At 38.6% G+C, this 13,032-nt stretch overlaps 2 protein-coding genes across 2 annotated transcripts in view; one reads left to right on the top strand and one right to left on the bottom strand.

Annotated features, from left to right (window-relative positions):
* Positions 1-1,276: 1,276 nt before the first annotated feature.
* Positions 1,277-3,837, bottom strand: LOC109043722 (large ribosomal subunit protein eL43). The gene is made up of 3 exons (XM_019061014.2): positions 3,680-3,837; positions 2,789-2,917; positions 1,277-1,469 (listed from the first exon to the last, which is right to left on the bottom strand). The coding sequence occupies exons 1-3, from the start codon at positions 3,680-3,682 to the stop codon at positions 1,323-1,325; spliced, it is 279 nt and encodes a 92-aa protein (XP_018916559.1). The 5' UTR covers positions 3,683-3,837; the 3' UTR covers positions 1,277-1,322.
* Positions 3,838-6,428: 2,591 nt separating this feature from the next.
* LOC109043766 (uncharacterized) overlaps positions 6,429-13,032 on the top strand; it is a 136,842-nt gene continuing 130,238 nt past the window's right edge. Inside the window, exon 1 of the mRNA XM_019061078.2 lies at positions 6,429-6,744. The gene's annotated coding sequence lies outside the window, so the exon portion shown is untranslated. The remainder of the gene's footprint in view (positions 6,745-13,032) is intronic.

Below are 13,032 nucleotides of genomic sequence, written 5' to 3'. Positions count from 1 at the left end.
TATGAATGCAAAACTAAAATACCGATTTATGCCCTTTGTTGGGGGCCTAGATTACAAGGTGACCCTTGAATGCACTTTCAGTTGAAGGGTGAAGTACCTGTAATGAAAGGAATGCCTTGAAATAATCAAAAGGGCGATTTTGGTCCAATCTGGCACAACCTACTTCAAAAAGTTACAAGAGTAACTGACAAATGAACTTCTGAATCCTATTTTTGGGCAAAAATGAGATTTTTATGAACTCGTACATTGGCTTTAGAAATCACAACCATTGCACTTGCAGTTTGTGTGGTCTCAGACAGATCATGTGAGAAGACTGTGGTACAAACATTTATCGTTTGGCAATAAAATAGAAAAGGGAGCAATTTCCAGGTTTAACCTGATTTCCCCAGTGAACTGAAATATCCCCAGAATTGATAAACATAAAAAATTTGGAGATTCACGATAGAACGTGTTCAATAAAATGTCTGTCTCTGTAAACGCTTTCCAAGTCTGATTGCAGACATTAAGTATGGATTTAAAAATAAAATTAGGAGCTAAAGTGCTGGGAGCTACAGGAATTTCGCGATTCTTGATGCCCTATAATGAAACATTCAGCCATGAAACAAACATTGAGTCCCTGCTATAAACTACCCTGGTAGTAAAGATCTCCCGAAAATTTTTGTAAATATAAAAAAGACAACACTTGAAAAACAATGATATTAACAAAACAGGAATTCTTTTCTGAATGTTATTAAAAGTAAAACTTAAGTAGGTACCTAAAAAAAGTTTTGGGAACTATTTCAATATCTTAAGTAAGTTTCCTTCAAAAGTATGATCATTATGAATCTTTCATGAATGCGCCCATTGAGCAATTCCTTCTTTGTAAATTTTGACAGTTTGTAAGAGTTTTCGAAAAGAACTTCCAATACTTGATTCTACTGGGGGAAAAATTTGATGTCAATCAAACGAGAGGAGAGGATACTAACTAATCAGGCTGACCAAATTATTTTTCCGAAGCCAATGCCTCCTATAGAATTTGGCTTTAAAATAATTCCTCTTGAGACAGGACTCTACTATTCTTCCAAGTTCCACTATGAATGACTGGACTGAAAGGTTTTGAAGGTGCTTTCCATAAAACAAAAAACTTTTCAACTCATCATAATTTTTACAGAATACATACTGATTCGAAAATTTCCTATATTTCAATTTTCTGATGACAGGCGAGGCGAATTGAAAGCCATCAAGAAACTTAAGGATAAGATACTTTTAAAGAAGATATAAATAAATCGAATTTCAGTTGTGTGATTTTCTGTTTTTTATTAAAAGTAACTTAAAGACTAAAATTATACATTATGAATTTCTCTTAACCGCCTGATAGCTGATCTGACTGAGGTGGCAGCAGTTGTGGCATACACATAGGCTCCCCCAGCGACTGTCCTCCTGCATCTGTCGCATGACCAGATCCCAACACAGCTCCTACGCATACTTTGCTGGAAGAGGAAAAAATTGTAAGTATTACTGTACATACTGAAGAAAAAAATTTTAAATCAGAAATAAAATAGAAACAGGATAATTGGTAAAGAGAGCAGAATAAAAACAGCAGTCATACTTTAATTGTAAGAGTTCAAAATATAAGTACTGCCTCTGGAAACGCTTGCGGTGAGTTCATGTGAATGGTACAATAAATTAGCAATCCCACAACCACTAAACTACACACATTGTTAGCTGCTTATCCAGCAATGGTGGCAAAGTTGAGACCCCTCCTCCGAGTCCCAAAAACTGTTTAGAATTATAGGTATGAGAGCGAAGTGAGTCACAAGTTTTCAGTTCAGCTGACTAAATAAACAGATGCGGGTAAAATAAACGCAGTTTTATGAGAAAGAGGGAAAGTATGGAAAAAAACCTGCCAATGGACGTAAGGTATTTTAAAAATAGGTATTTCTTGTCAAAGCAACTTCCACATTTTATCGGCATAAATCAATTTTCCTGAGAACTGGAATTTCCCTGTGAAGGTCATGGATTTCACTGTGTGCTTTAATATGTTCTGCAAGGGAGGAACTTGGATGCTGAACAAAATCCAAAGTCATGCTAAATTGAGCACCTTAAAACAAATGGAGGCTACAGCTTGGAAAATTTATGCAAGCTCAATTACAGAGCAACCGGAGAGCTTCAGTAGAGCAAAAAACAGTTTTTTCAGACGGTTTCATAATTTCTGTAGCTCTGCGTTGGATTTAGCTGGCATTCGACTAAAAAGGCATAAGGCTAAACGGCTAGTAAGACTGCAAGGCATTTTCGAACCTTAGATGCTCAACAAGATGAAGTATCTCTCAAGACACCTACGACAGGTCAAGGTTTTTGCAGAGAAAACCTTGAAAAATTGTTAACTCTGCTGAATTTCAACCGATTCTGATGAGCTTTTTTTAAATTTTATTCTTAAATAGAGCTTCATGATGGTATATGGGTCTAAGAGTTTACTTAGCATTGACTGCATTTATGCAATTCTAACAGATTTTGTGGGAGACAAAAATGTAATTTTTTCCCCCTTTAGTTTTCGAGTCGAGATCTGAACAAGAATCAGGAAGACATAAATTGTTCTGCTCAATTTTGCACCTAACTTGGTGGTATTGCAGCTGAAGGCAAGGTTGGAAAATAGCATCCAGAGGTAGAAATCTTGTTATTTATAGTTGAGAAATAAAAATGACCTGGACTTTAGTCAACCATATGTACCTACTAATTTCTCAGAAGAGTGAATCAAACTTAATCCATGTTATAAAATACCAACAAAACAATAATTAGCTCAAATACTCACTTTTCCACAAAAAGAGCAGGTATATTTTGAGTGCTGTGTGATTTCGATTTTCTTCACTTGCTTACGCAAACTGGCACCATACCGAGTTCCGTACTTTCCGGTGATTCCAACTTTCTTTGTACCACGAGTCTGAAATCAACCAGGAACAGTTTGATAGTTAATATTATGAATTAAAGTTTTTGAGGGCTGAAAAATAAATGATTGATTAAACGAAGCAAGATATCGGGTTATAGTATGGCTGAGACGTTTAAGGGTGTAAAGAGTATAAGTACGTACTTACTGTAAGTTCGGCTGGCTCAAAATGGAAAGTCAATTAGTCGTAATTAGCAAAGAAGTAAAGTTATAAAATTGCTAAACAGGGTTCTTAAGGTTCAAAGAATTTCGAAGGAAAATGAAAGGAGGATTTACAGTACTATCATGAAGATTGTTGTAACATGCAAGAATAAGGTGTACCTACTTAGCACTTGAGAAGGAGATCTGAAGAAATCTTTGGGATGAGGAAAATTAACTTTTGGCAAAGATTCGGAGGGATTCACCAATTCACCAAAGAGTGCTTGATCATTATGAATAGCAGACCTATGTTTTGCCGGTTTGTTTCATCACAGATCCGAGAGTCCGGCCTTGTATTTGAAAACTTCGGAGAAACAATGTTCTCGCTGCACTGATCTAAAAACACTTTGAAAAATCAGACCGACAATCAGCTACCTTACTGGTTGCTATGCTTTTATGTCAGGTCATTTGATAAATTCTAAAAGTTGACTGATAATGGTGTAGATACCCAAAGTGAACTATCAATCTATGTAACCCATTGGTCCAACTGAAACAGTTGGGAGGATAGAAAGTGAAGGAAAAACACTGATAGAAAAATGAAAAAAACACGAATGTCATTACCATTTTTGGAGAGAGGAAATCGACGAAGCTTTAAAGTGAAGTCAAAGTATGTACACGATGAAAATTGGGGGAAAGGTACTTTCGGAAATTCCACAGGCCACGTTTTCGAAGGAAGACTTCGTTTACGAAAGCCCGGAGCAATATAACCTCAAAACCTGGAACCAACAATAAAAATACAGCGCATGCGCAAGAGCGCTAGGAAGTGCGCCAACATTGCAAACAGCGAACCTGGGTGCATCAGTTTTTGGAGCGCTTTTTGATTCCCTTAAATAATAAAAATCTACACAATTCAAACATATTCCATTCGAATTTTTAGGAAAAATAAAAAATAAAGTGCATACAAATCTAACAGTGGGCGTTGGCGTTACCGCGTTACATTATCACGTAAAAACGCCTTCAAAAAGAGAAAAACACACAACTTATACGTAGCAAAAATTGCCGCTTACAAAGATGAAGGCGAAAAGTAATGTAATGTACTCAAATTGTTAAAGTACTTAGGTAATGTAATTTTTCTTTCTGCTTCAGAAATGTTGTACATGTTATGGCCAGACGTTATCTGCGGCACCATACATTTAGGTAAATGAAAATATTTTAGGTGGGCTGAAATGAAGAATTGGTTTTATTATGTACATCGGACAGCCAAACTGATGAACAGAGGACTTTACCCGGCACTGGAATACTGAATTGATGATTGCAAAATCTGTGATCCAGTAATTTATACCTACGATACATATTAAAACTCATAGGTCTATACAAGAGGTAAAAGATTATCATATCTACTAAAAATTGATTTATTTTTTTATTTTTAATTTTTGTTTAATTTATTTTTAAATAGTCTCTTAGTTAATTTTTTATTTTTGGTTAAGTAGTTATAAAATTAGTATACTCAACATTTTTAATTTTAAAGACACAGATATTAGTTCAACCATTTTATCAGTGTAATTTCTATACTTTCATTCAGTTATTTGTCTTCAAGCGGCATGAATTGCAATCAAATAATTTGATTGTAAAATGGAAACATTTTCGCCGTCCGGTCATTATGTAATTATGGCTAGATGGCTAAAGTCAGTGAATAAGTTTGTACCTCCACCGTAACATTACACAATCTCCTGATATATTCGTAGCTGGATTTGTATATGTATAGTTCGTCGAGGCCGCGGCATAGGGTGGTTTTAGGGGCGCCGCAAAAAATGTATAAAGATGGAAACGAAAATAGAGCGCCGCCGCAAACGCCCGCCCGTTAAAAGGGCGACACGGCAACATGTCGTCGACAAAACTACCAGACCACGTACCTCGTTTGCAGGATTTCAAAATCTTCGTTCTTATTTTATATTTTTACACAAAAACATGTCCACATCGTTTCTTGATTTTTTTTCTAGAATTTGCCTCGCACGAGGAAGAAAAATCACCGAAGTTTTTGAAAATTGACTTTGAGTAGTTGTCCATTTAAAAGATAAAGTATGACAGGAGGTCTTCGACGTCGCAAACAAAGATACGTGGTTCTGGTTTGGAGCTTTCACCGTCGATATGGCGATTCATCCAGAGGAAGTACGATGATGAATAACACAAACAAAAAATAGGTAAGTAGGTGATGAGAGGCTGAAAATCTGCACTAAAAAATGTCTTGGGTATGCAATTTACGAACGACATGACGTCCGCCCCTCCAGGTGGCGACAAATCAATGAGGCGGCAATTACAAATGTATATTTTACATTTTTGGAAGAAAACGAACCAGGTAAAACTTTCAGGGTTTCCTTCCGCCACCCTCTTTCCCTAGTAAGACCCTCCACCCCCGCGTCTCTGTTCTGTGTCTGCGCCGTCTTAAAAGTAATGGTCGTTCTTTTAGTCGTCCCTTGAGCCACACTACCACACAAGAATCATATTTTGACTGAGGCCTAATGTAGGGATGGACGAATATCGAATTCGAATGTGATTATTCGAATATTCGAAACTTTTCGAATGCGATTATTGCGATTATTTGAGAATTCGAATCTTGCGATTGCGAATACTTCGGAAGCGAATATTCGAATGTGATGCGATTATTTCGGTGCCGATAATTCGAATATCGAATATTTAATTATCTAAATATTCGACCATCCCTAGCCTAAGGTGACGCTTTAGGAACTATTGTGAATATCCCCCCCCCCCTCATCACCTGTGCTGGGGAAAAATATTCACATTTTTCATCCTAAAATTTCATTGAGGTTTTTTATAAATTTTTTATTTTGTTCACTTCATCAGTATTGAATCCAATTTCTAAATGAGAAGCTCCAAATTGAGTCTGAGACGGCTCAAATTTTCCCAAATTGCCTGAGGAAGCTCACCTCCCCCTCCTGACCCGCTTCAGCATCCCCAAACCTTCCCATTGATGCCCCCTTCCCCTACCACCAGCGGCCTGCTTATTGAAACTATGTCGATACGAGGATACGATAAGACATAGCCCTATCTTATCGCAATTCGATGTCTTATCGGGCTGTTTTAAACTTTCAACACGGCCCACCGGATTGCCTAGAACTAGATTCCTTTTTCGAGATGAAGAATGAAGAGATGCGCTCTCTGACCACCCTCCGCCCTCCTTGCATGAAGCTCTTTTTTCCAGACCCATATGAGATCAAGCTGTGAAATAGCGATGAAATGTTAAGTATTTGTTGTTGAAGTGTACCATAGTGGCAGAGTGTACAAAAAATATCGAAGCCTGAACGTGTACAAAAATCTTTGTACAACAGAATGTGAAAGCAACTCCGTGTTCTGGGCGTCCTGTTGGTTGCCTTGGATAGTAGGTAGGAGTGGGGGCGAATTCCTGTTGCTGGTGGCTCCATCGCTCCACGATTTTGCCAGTTTGTTTTCCTCTCGCTGCGCTTATCAGACGTGTCGCTGAGCGCTTGTTAAACGCCATCGTAGACCGTGTCGAAGTGATAAGTTTTTGTGTCGTGAGACTTTGGATAATCCTTATTTTGTGTGGTGTTTTTGTGTGTTGAATAGCGGAAAACTATATCGCCTTTTGGATTGCCAAGAATGTAAAGGAAAGGAAGCTATGTCTCCAAAGAAGCAACATGTGTCAGTAGGTGAGTTTTCAAGTAGCCTCCGTTTCCATTAACCTGTCTCATACTTTCATATTTTACGTGTCGCTAGGAATTCAGTTGTTCTTTACCATATTTTAGTAGAGGCCAGGGCAATTCTCTCAAAACAGTTCAATAATCAGCGAGAGCTCCAAATAAGTACTGCTGGTGCATACCGATAGCGTTTTTAGAATCACTGTCGTTTCTGTTTTGCTGGCGATCTTCCAATCAAATAGTCGGCTCTGAACATTAGATCAGACTGGTTTTCCCGTACTAAAAATAGCTTTTTGCATAGAACTACAAAGTAACAGCACATCTGTCATCGTGCTCCTGATTATCATATTGATGGCAACACTTGGAATCCTTGTTACCTATCTTGTGTCATTGTGGACCAGCGTCAAGTACATGCCGTACTTACCTCATTTTTAATTTATTGAATCAATCAACGTATCCGAAGTTCTCAAACATGCTCTCTGTTTGGATCCGATCTGTCTGATTTTGTCAAAATTTCAATCACTGAAGGTTGCACATTATCTCTCTCTGAGGAAATGACGAAGGATTCGAGCTGAGACATCGATAAAAATAGAAGATATTATCTTCAATGTTTCGGTGTTACCCAGTTTGGTTTCGACAGAAGGATCACAGTATTTTTCGTTTTTCATCTTTGAGTGCATTTCGTCTTTCTTACAAAGATTAGTTTAATCAGCCATAAATCAGACCAAGGACTTTTTAGGAACTCAGTCTGCAGAAATTTGATGAACGTTACTTTCTAACTCTCCTTTCGGCCTGTTTTTACCTTGGTCATGCTTCATCAGTCTTGCTGCTGGTATTCTCAGTTGTTTGGTATAGTCCATGCTGAATAAGCTTATGCACTTTTAGACTGCAACTGAAGATCGCCTGATGTCACTTTTACAAGTGAAGTAAGTGCAAGAGGCAAGATAGCGGATCTGTCGCAGGCACAAAGTGCGCAAACTTATTTAGCGGAGACTCTACCAGTCATTAATTCACTATCAGATGAATGAAATGACCAGGCTTTGTAGGAATTATTTTTCCAATCATAACAAAAGCATATCGGAAATTTCCCGGCTGCTCTGACTTTCCGTCAGTTGCTGGACAGAATTTAAAATGGTATTACTACCTTTTTTTTTTATCTTTTATTGATAATCATAATTACAAGGGCTTACTCCTTAACTAATTTTCACTACCCAAGATTCTTATTTATGTTAATTCTAAATCTAATCCATTGAAATTTTAGACATGGCATATGCATTAATGGATCTGGTTTTGTGTCACATTTTACATTCTTTGGAATTTGCTTTGCTTGGTGAATTACCACCAGAAACTATGTACTATTGACTAACCTTGAGCATGATGGGAAAGTCTTTTTCAAAAGTACCTAGTCAAGCAATTTTTTTTTCTCTCTCTCTCAAGGAAAAAAAAGAAAATTTTGGCAACATTACCTGGTAAAGGAATTTTTTAGAAAAGTCAATGAAATCTTGATATTTCACCCCATTTTCTACCCCCAGTGTCGCATTATTTCGATGTAGGTACAGGGATTTTTTTAGAAATGCTTTAATCAGAAGTGTTCGCAAAACCTTGGACTGCGAAATCATATTAATAGGTCTCTAGCCAAGGTACAAATTCGTCGATTCTCGGACGAAGGAACGTATCTCCATTCCAAGGTTACCAAATCGAATTACTCGACTTTAATTTTTATTCGAAAAATATCGCGCGATTTCTGTCCGAAATTTCGTCGATTTTTGACGATAATCCACAAAAAGTTCAAAGGTAAAGTCCGCAATTCCGGAAATTTCTCCAGCAAAAATAAAAATTGGGAAAAGAAACTTGGCAATGTTGAAATAGACGTATTTATTCTAAAAGGATGCTAAGATTATCATGCGGCTTCCACGAGCACACCCCATCTTTCCACTTGCATCCAGTTCCTCATAGCATAAATACGTCCAATTTCTGAAAAAGATACAAGTAGTGTCTATAATGCATACATATGGTTGAAAGGGAAAATACATATGTCGTTATTCGTAGAATTTGATTTTCATCTGATCTGTGTTAAATTAATCACTTTTCATCTCGTTTCTGAGTTAATTTTTGGACTTTTCTTAGTGGGGATCGTTTTCTGCGTGAGATTTTAGAAGACCTCGTCTAATGGCCCATTCAACACGTTGAAGTAATGGGTGACCTGAATCTGTTTTCGGCCGACTCAAATCAAGTCGTGAATCAATAGCTTTCGTAAACATAATAATCCTGCCATCGAATGTTGCCACTCGAGTGGGCGGTACGCAATTCATAGCGTAAGCTGCGTATTTTGTCCAGGATGGGACTCATCGTCCCTATTCTTACGACATTGCCGGTTTGTCGAAAGTAGCGAATACAGTTTCGGTTATCACTGTGGATCATCAGGGTGTCTACAAGTCCAGAATTTCCGGAAAGTTCGGAAATAGTACTGATTTTTTAAGGGCGGTCCGGAAGCACTGAAAAAGGGCGGAAATGCCGCAAGAAGATCCGGAAATTTTTTCATATTTTTGTCATATTTATTGCAGTTTGAGCGAGAAATTCAAATTTTTGAAATTTTTTCGAATTTCGTCAAATGGAGAGTACTGAATTTTTCTGTTGAGGTACTGAATTTCTCGGGAATGTACTGAAAAAGTGCTGTAAAAGTACTGATTTTTGGCCAGCCTGTTTTAGTAGACACCCTGATCATGATTTGAGGCACAAAACAAGGGGCTTAAGCGGAAAAAGTAAGTAATGAAGTAGAGATATGATGAGAAAGGTGCTGGAAGAGTCCCGCACCATTGTTTGGCACCAAATCAAAATAGGTACACTGGAGTTTTCATTCATTTCTTCCATTCGAAAAAATTATTTTTCAATGTTTTCTGTATAATTATTTCAAGTTTGTTCGGAAAATAATTCGTGTAACATCCACTATCTTGGATTTTTGAATTTTGAATAATTGAGTTGAAATTCAAGTTTTCCCTCTGAAAGGGCCACTTGCTACGATCGAATAGGAGCCGTGTACTGCCCCGCTAAGGAAGAACGCCGTATGAGCCTTCAGACGTTACCAAGTTTTCCTCGATAAAAACTGAATTCGCTGGAAAAATTGCGAATGTTTTTTTCCAAAATTTTCAGACAATTTTGTACGCAACTTAATCTAAAACATCTGAAAATTTGAAAGAAAAATGTGCATGATCGTCGTCAAAAATACGTGTTTTATCAAGGGAAATTCGGTAACTCTCGAATGTTCATACGGCGTTCTTCCTTAGCACGACAGTATATTGGAGCATCATCAGAATCCAACACGGTGGTAAACGATACCAGTCAATTCAATGTAAGTACGTGCGGCTGTGCGCCTTCATTTTCGTCTGATACTGTGCAACACTTCCGTGGCGGAATAGTTGCTCGGAGCGCCTTCAACGGTATCGCTTCGACTTGACGGCGGAAGATTACGATTACCGCTGAAATTCCTGCCTAGGATTTGCGCAGTTACACATTTTCTCATCTCCGACGGTGAGGTGAGAAACATTCATATCGCAATTTCCGACGTTGCATTTTCCCCCGGCCTATTTTATGCGGGTAAATATGACCACTTTAAAATTTGTTGTAATTATTCCGGGATAAATTGAGAAATACTATGTAGTTCAATATTTTATACAAGAAGGTGTCTGAGAGATGAATTTTATGTTCAAGTGGAAACTACCGAGTGAACTGAATAAGAGGATACCCTTGGTTCATGAATTGAACAATTATTGGAGAAGATATGACAAAACGATCTAATCTGCTAAAATGCGTGTGTTTAAACGGGAAATGCCGCCCGATGACGTCACTAGGCGGTGCATTTTCTCACTTTTAAACCAATTTGTATAATGTTTCCCATATCAGCAAAAATCATAAAAAATACTGTGAAATCAGCTCTTTAAGCACTTTTAGACGAAGCAATACAAAATTTGCATGCAAACTCTCCATTCTTTGATAAATGAGTGGTGATTGGGCGAATCTAAGCAATGACTCCCGAACGTAACTTTCACACCATGTCTCCAACACTCTATGTATTCTCTCAGGTCCCGACAATGAAGAAAATCAGATTTGATCATCACGATTCCGCAACCTCGGTGTCTGTCGATCCGGAGAGGTGAGCGGTCAAAGTTTGTAGGTAGAAGCCGCTGGTGGGGAGGGGGGGGGGGGGATCCATCTCGGCCCTGGAACCGGGTCCGGGGCTCGGAGGCCCCCCGTCGAAGCGGGAATCCATCGTTAAACCCCGTGACGCAGCTACGAATCACGATGCTATCGCTTTAATCACCAGGATCCCGCTCTTGTTCAGCTCCGGTCCTCAAGGAAAATCCAGACAAAACGATGGATCGAACACAAAAATCGAGTTATCTTCAGAGTTAGGACTTGCTTTTTCGTTGGGAACCTCTCGTGTTGAGTTTCGCGAGGATCACGGCCGAATCCATGGTCGGAAAACGACAGTCGTTTTGATCCAAAGACTTGTTTTGATCGCACGCACTAGAAAAACAAACACATTGGATCTAGAGTCCAGACTCTTGAAAACATTGACAAGAAAAAGTACTCTTGATTCAATCGGATTTTTGTTTAAATCAAAAGGAAATCCGCTCAAATTAAGAGGCTTGGTTCTTGATTTAAGCAAAAATCCGATTGAATCAAGAGTATTTTTTCTTGTCGATGTTTTTAAGAGTCTGAACTCATCCAATGTGTTATTTTTCCAGTGCAGAAACAATGCGATGCAGTTCCAACTGTTGTGTTACGATGTTTGGAACAGTGCGATGGATCAAACACAAAAATCGAGTTATTTTCAGAGTTGGGACTTGCTTTTTCTTTTGAAACCCCTTGTGTTGAGTTTCGCGAGGATCACGGCCGAATCCATGGTCGGAAAACGACAGTCGTTTTGATCGCGTGAAAAACACGCGGGCGCGATATGGATCGTATTTAATACATCAATCAGATGAGGTTGTATCGACATCGATCGGTTCAACATGTAAACATAACCTCTTCAGTCAATTGAGTAATCTGAGAGAACGGGCTTTTTGTGATAGATTTTTTATTCTTATGAGTGCAAAATGGCAATCAAAAGTGAAATTGTTAGGAATTTTCTCATTTTTAGCGTTTCCAACTTAAATCCTATAAATTTTGTTGAAGGTTGTGTTCTATTGTTTTGAACCAAACGATACATTGAACCACTATCGAATTCGATCTATTGGCAGCACAACAGTTGTATCTCAAAACGGAAGTGCCGAATAAACAGAATGCTGTGTTCAGTAGAGATTCATTTTTGACAGGGTGGCATGAAACGTAAGAAAGAAATGAAAGATTGGAATTTTTAGTGAAATATTTCACGAAATCCCACGAAGCTGTGAAATATTTCATATTTTTCAGGGGCTAGAGTATGCAACCCGCACTCAAATGCACAAAAATAGAAGAAAGTCACCATTTTTACTTGAAACATGAAAAGGAACCAGTATTTTTCAATAACTTTCATTAAGTCCTGAAACTTCATAAAGCATTTCACGTGAAATTTCAAGATTTTATTTTTCATGAAATTTTGCCACCCTGTATCAGTATTGATAAGCCCATCAAACATGTTGCAATTCTATTCCTGTTCTTTGGCCCAAGGTTTCATTCCTAAATATATAAGTTTCACCCTTAAGCCCTGCATAGACGATCCAATTCCGATCAAAGTAGACATGCTGATGACTGGTGGTCACCATCTACCATCAAAGTTTGACGGGCCGCACTTTTTTGTTCAAAGTAAGATCAGAACGGAGTGCCACCATTCATTATTATTTCCTGCCACAGAGAACATTTCTGCTAAGTTTTCATTTTATGAAGCAAATTAATGAGTTTAAGACTGATGACTCCCGACACTTTGATGCTACTTTGATCGGAATTGGTTCGGGAATTTGATCGTCTATCGAAGCCTTTACCCACCGTCTATACTTTATAAAGGTGTTCTATGTTTAACGAGCGTGATGGTGTTTGACACGACCGGTTTCCGTCGAGTTTTCGAGGCGTTGTCGACCAGCGACTTTGAGGACGTCACTCATGTGAGTCTTCCGGCACGCGCTCGGCGCTGGTTGCTCGCTGATGTGCGGGTTGAGTGGGTGCATGGAATCAGTGGAACACGCAGTTGCGCCCAGCCAAGGTCGCCAGCAACCCATGGACCAGGACCATGCTTCTGACGATCAGCGTATAGTCGCGGGTTCCCCAAATCTCGATCCATTAATTATGGGGCCACCAGCCACCGTACCGCCTTGGTGCCGAACC

The sequence above is a fragment of the Bemisia tabaci genome, chromosome 4, assembly GCF_918797505.1.
Source record: "Bemisia tabaci chromosome 4, PGI_BMITA_v3".
Classification (NCBI taxonomy): Eukaryota; Metazoa; Arthropoda; class Insecta; order Hemiptera; family Aleyrodidae; genus Bemisia; species Bemisia tabaci.
This window is presented reverse-complemented; position numbering and strand designations above follow the sequence as displayed.